Source organism: Galeopterus variegatus, unplaced genomic scaffold, assembly GCF_000696425.1.
Source record: "Galeopterus variegatus unplaced genomic scaffold, G_variegatus-3.0.2 Scaffold27359, whole genome shotgun sequence".
Classification (NCBI taxonomy): domain Eukaryota; kingdom Metazoa; phylum Chordata; class Mammalia; order Dermoptera; family Cynocephalidae; genus Galeopterus; species Galeopterus variegatus.
Window position 1 is genome coordinate 1 of NW_007753470.1, and position 8,495 is coordinate 8,495.

Here is an 8,495-nt window from a genome sequence, read left to right on the forward strand (position 1 = left end):
CAGCAGGAACTTTTACCTGTACTTCGTGGGAGTACAAAGGGGCACAACCACTTTGGACAGCAATTTAACAATATCTAGTAAATTTGGAGGTGCTCATGCCCTATAACCTTGCAACTCCAATCCTAGAAATATACTCCAGAAAAGTTCTCAGACACCTGCCCTGGAGACACGTGCAAGAATGTTCATAGGTGGCATTGTTTGAAATAGCAAAAACCTGGACACAATCTGAACAGTATCAATAGCAGACTTGATACACAGACCAAGAACTATTCACAGGATAGAATATGAAACAGTTATGAAAATTAAAACTGGAGCTATGCACGGATAAATCTCCGCGAGAGAAAAACTTGGAGAAGATATATAGTATGATGCTCTTAAAACACACAGAATGGACGTATTTATGACTAAGGAATGCATACATATATAATAAAAGTATAAAGAAATGCATGGGAATGAATGAACAAATTCAGGATAGTGGTTGTTTCTGGAGGAGAGGCAGGAGGATGTAATAAGTGAGAAACACAGGGCAGGGGCTGCACCAGTGTTATTTTATTTCTTAAGCTAAAGGCCATTCACAGGTAATTTTTTAAAGAAAGGGCATGATGCAGCTCTAGAAAATTTCTAGACAATATCTCCTCTAGAACTGTACTTTCCAATAACATAGCTACTTGTAACATGTGGCTACTGAGCACTTGAAATGTGGCTAGTCCAAATTGAGATGTCGTAAGTATAAAATATATATTGGCTTTCAATGACTTAGTACCAAAAAAAGGAATATAAAATATTTCATTAATACTTTTTTAATTGATGATCTCTTGAAATGATAATATTTTGGATATACTGAATTAAATACATTGTATTTTTTAAATTAATTTCATGTGTTATTCAAATTAATTTCAAATTACATCAGAGGCTCCCATTATATTCATATTTCTGTTGGATAGCACTGCTTTAGCAGCTGCAGTTTTATTTAACATGTTGGGTAACCTCAGTAGCTCGGAATTAAACATAACAAACAGAAATACATACAAGAAGGATAGTATACTGGGAGAGTTGAGATTCAACTATTTCTTTATCCAACCCTTTACTCTGCCACTGCCAATGTGACTATTAGTGTCCCCCAACATTCATTCTCCCCTTTTGCCTTTTACTAAGAGAACACCCCTGGAGTTTTGTCTGGGCATGTGACTGCCTAGACTACATTTCCCAGCCTCCCTTGCAGCTAAGCTTAGCTCCTCCCAATGAGGCATGACCAGAAGTGACATGTGCAACACCATGTCATCTGCTTAAAAGGAAATTGCTTGTTGTCCTCCACTTCCCACCTGTCCCCCTTCTCACAGGCTAAAATAAAGATGTAATGATGACCCAGCTTCTATCAAAGTGATGAGGACAACACCCTGTGGAGTAGTAGGGCAATAAGAAGGAAAGACCCAGAATCTCTGAATGATGACTTGGATCAGTAGTCCAAGTCCTAGTGGGCTTGGACTGTCTCAGTGAGCAAAAGAAACTTCTATCTTATTTAAGCCTCTGAATTTTGGGGTGTCTTTGTTACAGCAGTTTGGCCTGCCCTCTAACCAATACAGGCACTTTCATGTACATCCTTCCCTTTAAGCTTCACAATCACCTTTGGAAAGAAGCTATGATCCCATTGTGCAGATGGGAAAACTAAGACTCAGAGATCTGCCAACATGACCAAAGCCACATAGACTAGTATGTGACAGAGCTGGTATTCTAACCCAGATCTCACTGAATTAAGCCACAGTTGCTGCAATAAAACTGGGTGCTGCAGCTCTGGAACAGGGTCTTTAAAAATCAAACTTTTCAATTTAAAGGCAATTTAACCTTATAAAAAAAATTGAAAATAAAGGAAACAAAACTGCTATGATTTGAATGTGTCCCCCAAATTTCATGTGTTAGAAACTTAATGTACAAATTGATATGTTGATGGCATTTAGAGGTGGGGCCCTTGAGAGGTAATTAGGATTAGGTAAGGTCATCAAGGTGGGGTCCACATGATGGGACTGGTGGCTTTATAAGAAGAGGAAGAGTGACCCAAGCTGACACACTTTTGACCTCTCATCATGCAATGTCCTCTGCCATGTTATGACGCAGCAAGAAGGCCCTCACCAGATGCTGGTGCCATGCTCTTGGACTTCCCAGCCTCCAGAACCACAAGCTAAATAAACCTCTTTTCTTTATAAAACACCCAGTCTGTGTTATTCTGTACAGCAGCAGAAAACTAATACAGAAAATCACCTCTAATTTACCACTCCAAAACTTCCACTACTCTCCTTCTATAATACTCCCTTCCAATCTTTTTTCCTATGCTTCCTATAATAGGTTAAATGCTGGCCCCCCAAAAGATATGTCCACATTCCAGAACCTGTGAATGTGACCTTACTTAGAAAAAGGATCGTTGCAGATGTAATTGTATTAAGGATCTTGAGATGAGATCACCTTGGATTACTCAGGTAAACCCTCAAGCTAATGATAAGTGTCTTTATTAGAGACAGATGAGAAAAGACACCGAGGGAGGAGGAGGCCATGTGAGGACAGAGGCAGAGATTGGAGCAATGCAGCCATAAGCCAAGGAACACCTGAGTCACCAGAAGCTGGAAGAGGAAAGGAAACATTCTCCCCTAGAGACTTCAGAAAGAATATGGCCCTACCAGCACCTTGATTTTGGACTTCTGGCTTCAAGAACTGTGAAAGGATAAATTTCTATTGCTGTAAGCCACCGAATTTGTTGCAATTTGCTATGGAAGCCCTAGGAAACTAACACATGTCCTTTTTATAAACACATGTAACGGCCAGTGGGTATATACTTTTGCTTCCTGTTTTTCTCCTACTTTATATCATAACCATTTTTCTATATTACTGCTTTTTAACCCAAATTTTTAATGATTCCTCCAAGGTTGAGTTTATGGGTAGTTTTCAATGTGTCTGTGAAGGATCTGTTGGCCACACAGCTTTTTGCATGCTTTGCAAGGTTGACATTTAATTCTGACTCTTGTGAGTGCACCAAACACCAGCCTTCTCAGGTCAGAATCATGCCAGTCCTGCCCGGAGGGTCCTGCCACTCACCCGCACATCCTGTTGCCTGGCTCTCACATCTTCCAGTGCTTTCGACGCCCCATTGATCTGACCGTACATGACAGTTAGTTTCTGCCTCAGCTTGTTCTGCGGGGAAAACAAACGAGGGTGATAAAGCACCTCTTCAGCCCAGCCCCCGCAGCACGTAACGTTGGGGACCATACCCCAAATCTAACCCACAGGTGTTTCTGCCACCCCAAGTCTCACCTGCTTGTAGCTTTTTGAAGCACTTCCATATTTATTGTCTCCCTTCATCCTTGTAGGGGGACAATACAGTAAAGAAGTTAAGAGGACAGCATTTTAGCAGACAGGGTCCAAGTCCGAGTTCCTAGCTGTGCAACTGTCTCTCACCTGTTTTTTTGGCCACAAAATAGAATTGTTCCCACCTCCCAGGAGTATTAGGAGAATTAATTGAAACAATGTAAGTCCACAGCACACTGCTTGGAGCTTAGTAAAGACATACTAAATGTCCACTGCTACCTATTTAACAGCTGATGAAACTGAGGCAAGGAGAATAGCAAGGTGACCAAGCTCACACAGTGACAGCACGAGCTGGGACAGCTGCACCGGCAATGGCAGATGAGGTCATTCAGACCAACCCTCCCTCTGCAAACAACCAGAAAAGCAGAAGAAATATTTGTAAAAAAAAATCTGCAGGGCCGGCCCGTGGCTCACTTGGGAGAGTGTGGTGCTGATAACACCAGGGCCGTGGGTTCGGATCCTATATAGGGATGGCCGGTTCGCTCACTGGCTGAGTGTGGTGCTGACAACACCAAGTCAAGGGTTAAGATCCCCTTACTGGTCATCTTTTGAATAAAATTTTTTAAAAATCTGCAAAAAGTAGATCAAAGCAGAGAAGGATTATGGAGCCAAGATCCAGGTGAAAGGGACCCAGAAAGATCAGCCTGACATCTGGGATCATTCTCCCCAGAGGCATCTGCCAATTCCAGAAGAAAGCTGGGAGAGCCTCTGTCAGCCCCAGGGAGGCAAGGGGACAAAAATCAGAGTCCAGGGCTCACCTGGCCACCCTGTAGGCTGGGATCACCAAGGGCTAGAAATAGGATGAACCAGCCCAAGGAGCTAAAGCCCAGCCACAAATCAGTTAAATCCCTAAAACCAAATTAGACTAATTCAGAATTGCTAGGTCCCTAGCCACGTCCAGAAACAAAGGTAAATTGTGCAGTAAGGAAGATAAATCATCCTCGTATTATTTCTATAAATTTTCATAATCACTATCTGAGTCTTCTCCCTCCCTGCTCAGAGGAAATGTTGGGGCACAGAAATGGGAAGGAAAAAACAACCATGACGGCCACAATAACAGCAGCTGGTATTTACTATGTACTTACTAGGTGCCAGGCACTGCTCTAGTGCTTTACACGTATGAACTTATTTTAAAGCTAAGAACAACACAACACTATGAGGTAGGAATTACCCAACCTTTACAGATAAGGACACTGAGGCACAGAGCAATTGAGTGACTTTCCCAAGCCCACATTGCTATTACCTGGCACAGCTAAGATACTGGTATTTAGTGAAATCACTCACACACACAAAGATAAATACCACCTGTTCTCCCTCATAGGTGGGAGTTGAAAAAAAGAGAAAGAAAAGTCGAGCTTATAGAAGTAGAAAGTAGAATTGTGGCTACTAGAGGCTGGGGACAGGGAGGAGGGGGGCTGGGAAGAGGTTGGTTAACAGATTCAAAATCACAGCTAGACAGGACTAATAAGTTCTAGTGGTGTACATACAGCAGTGCTAGGCGTCTGTGATTAACAATAATTTGTTGTATGTTCTCAACTGGCTAGAAGAGAGGAGCTCGAATGCTGTTATCATAAACAAATGATAAATTTTTGCGATGATAAGCTAATTACCCTGGTTTGATCATCACACATTGTACACATGTATTGAAATATAATTCTGTACTCCATAAATATGTACAATCAATACATGTCAACCAGAAATAAATAAAAGACACGTGTCTAAACTGAGCACGCTGAAAAATTCTAGAAAAAAAACATTTCTTCCCCCAACTAGCTGGCTCAACATACTGTGGTCCTCCCTAACACTTTCCTGCCTCTCCCACTCCACCCTAGATATTCAGGGCTGAACCTGACCTTGAATGTGGATTTGAACAGTCCAGTGACAGTTACATATAAGGGTTGGAAGCAGTGACCAAGGCCACGCTAACTTGACCCAGAAAGCCCAAGCCACTGATGACGTTTCAGACCACCTCTGTGACACTGCCCTTTCACCTGGCCTCTAACTGTGGCCAAAATGAGGTACGGGCCAAAGGCCAGGCCCAGGCAGAGCCGGCCTTGCAGGTCTCAGAGCAGGAAGAGACCTCAGAACACCCAGTGGCTGCAACCAATTCACCCCCAACAGCCGCTCTTAGCACTGCACCCTGAGCCTTTTATTTTAAAAGATTTTATCCACCATTAATCAAACACAAATGACAGTCCTCTCATCACAGACAGGGGCTCACATGACTCCAGACAAAAGAAAAGTGGGCCAAGGACTTTGGTAGCCACAACAAAACCCTAATCAAGGGTAAAGAACTTTTTGGAGTACTCAGTATCCTTTCACAGACAAGGAACTTGGGTCCTCCGTGTGGGAGGCACCAAATCCTAAGTCCATCCCACACCAGTGGCCAAGACAAGCCAGCCACCCAAGGCTGAGGGCACTGCCCAGCTGGGACTGGCACAGTAGCAGGGCTCAAAAAGGAGACCCATTAAAGGACAGTTAGGAGCAGGGAGAAAGGCCTGTTATGAGGCTTGACAAGCCCAACTTGCAGGGCACACAGAGCTGGGCACACTCTGACGCTGGCCGTGGAGGCTGAGAGCGAGCTGTGACTTCTGGCCTGGATGGGCAGGCCCCTCCTGTCCTACCTGCCTTCTGCCCATGGATAAGAACTTTCACAAGTGCCTCTTCAGGAGCCAGGCTGCCCCGATCCTCACTGGAAGGCCTACGTGTCTGAGGCAAGGACAACCCGGCAGCCCAGGGCTTCCTGCAGCCTGCCACTTTCCCCTGTACCTGACTAACAGAAATGGCAGCGGCAGCTCTTATGGCACTTTCACAGGAAAACACTTTATATAGATTGCCTCATTTAACCCTCACAATAACCTTCTCAGACAGGTACTACCACGATCCCCTTTTTATCATTTCCCAGCTGCAGAGATTTCCCAACCGGGAAGCAGAGTCAGGATTCAAACCCACATCTCAACACCCACTCTGGTTGGAACCCATGTAACCAACCACATCTGACACTGGGTTCTGCCTACAAAGCATTTCCCACACAACTTATCTTTCCGGAGCCTCCAACCACCCTTGGAGATGGGGAGGGAATTCTATTAAGCCAGTTTGGCAGATAGGGAAGGTGATGCTCAGAGATCGGCAGTGACTTGCCCCAAACCACACAGCTATCCAGGGCAGAACAGGGCTCCCGGCTCCAAAGGCTAGGCTGGTCCAGGTGTCTACACCCAAGTTGGTTGTACCTCCGAGGAGGTGAACTCGCAGGACATGCCCTGAGGTCCAACTTTTGAGACTCAGAGAAAATGTCCGGAGGAGCCCAGCTCAGACCCAGAGACAGACGAGGCTGGGGAAGAGCTGTGGCCAGACGGGAACAAGGCCTGTGCCTGTTCCTGGCGCCACTGAGAACATCCCCTGACCTCACCCAGCCTCACGTCTCCTCTGACAACACTCAGATGGGCCTTGTTCTGCCTGACAGTGCTGTGAGAAGAAAATGAAATCAGGCCATGCTTTGGAGCTTGGACTGGTAAAACAAAAGGTGGTTCAATTACATCTTTTCAGACTCTACTTTGAGTTTGCAAGGGGAAGGTATGATCCCCCACCACCACTAAAAACATCGCACACCTGAAAGGCCCTTAGGAACCCACCTGGTCCCACCTCCTCACTTTACTGATGAGGACCCAGGTCCAGAGGCCAAATGTCACACAGCCAGATGAAGGACACTGTGGTGCAAGAGTGTTAGCACTCCCTTTGGGCCATATCCAGGATTCCTGGGGCTCTGCCCCTAACAGCGACCCTCCCTGGTCACTATAACTCGAGCTCACCAAAGACTTTTGCTTACATGACCTCAAGCCTCCAGGAACGTCCCATGCTCTGGACTCTACAGACATGGGTATGAGGCTGGCACATGGGAAGAAACTGTGAGTCAAACCAACCTGGGTCCCAACTCCCTCTTGGCCACATCTACATTAGCTCAGGCTAAGTTAACTGCTCTGGCCCTCAGTTCCCTCAATCGTGAAATGGAACTAATAATACCCACCTCCTGGCTGCTACCAGGATTTAATGAGGGAACAGAGCTAACCTCCAGGGTTCATATTTGATATTCAAAACCCTCTACTAAACACCATCAGACAAGTGCAGGCTTAAGGCAAGCAACCTCATCTATGTCTTCAGTTGTCCCCTCTGTAAAATAGGTGTGTGGGGGTGGGGTGGACTCAAGATGAGGGGAGAGGGCTATATAATCTCCCAGATCCTTTCTACTCTGACAATAGGGATGCCCCTGCCTGATCTCAAGCCCAGCAAGACCCATCGATGTTCCGGGGGATCCAGGGTATGCCAGATATGCCCACGGTGGCCCCTCTGCACAACCCCGCAGGCCCAGGCTGCGGTCTGCGCCTTCACGGGTCACCCCCTACCTCCAGGTCGGCGCTGGCCTGGCTCAGGGACGCGGGCGAGCAGGCCTTGTGCTCCACCAGGCAGATGTGGCAGATGCACTCGCCGTGCTCAGGGCAGAAGAACTCCCGCAGCCGGTTGTGCTGGGGACATTTGCGGTGCAGCAGATTGCGAACCGGTGGTTGCAACGGGTGGTCCTGGAAGGCGGGGCTGTCGAAGTGCGGCTGCAGGTGCTCCTGGCAGAAGGAGGCCATGCACACGAGGCACGTCTTCACGGCGGCCTCCTTCAGGCAGAGGTCGCAGGCCACCCGGGCGTCCGGAGCGGGGGCGTCGGCACGGGCGGGCGCCGTCCAGCCGTCGGGGGGCGGCGTCTGGGCCAGCTCGGCCTGCAGGAACTGCTGCACCACAGCGCACAGCACCGTGTTCTTGTGCAGCTGCGGGCGCGCCTGGTAGACGGCGCGACACTGCGGGCACAGGTACGGCGCGCCCTGGACGGCCCACGTCTCACCCAGGCACGACCCGCAGAAGTTGTGGCCGCACGGCGTGGTGACCGGCTCCTTGAAGGGCTCCAGGCAGATGGAGCACGACAGCTCGTCGGCCAGCTCAGGGTACAGCTCCGCCATGGCGCTCCTGGGCGACGGGACGGGACGCGAAGCGTTGCAACGGCGGCCGCAACTGCTGCACTGGAGCCCGGAGGCCGCCGAAGAAACGAAACTGAGCAAGGGCTGGGCGGGCCCCGCGGCTTTCAGGAAGTCACGTGGGGG

General features: G+C 47.7%; 1 protein-coding gene across 1 annotated transcript; it reads right to left on the reverse strand.

The window, feature by feature from the left end:
• Positions 1 to 3,084: 3,084 nt before the first annotated feature.
• LOC103583735 (E3 ubiquitin/ISG15 ligase TRIM25-like) lies at positions 3,085 to 8,369 on the reverse strand (the record flags this gene model as incomplete). Its single annotated transcript, XM_008564971.1, has 2 exons — positions 7,755 to 8,369; positions 3,085 to 3,180 (listed from the first exon to the last, which is right to left on the reverse strand). Coding segments are annotated over exons 1-2 (696 nt in total), but the record flags the coding sequence as incomplete, so codon positions are not given.
• Between the last annotated feature and the right edge of the window lie 126 nt (positions 8,370 to 8,495).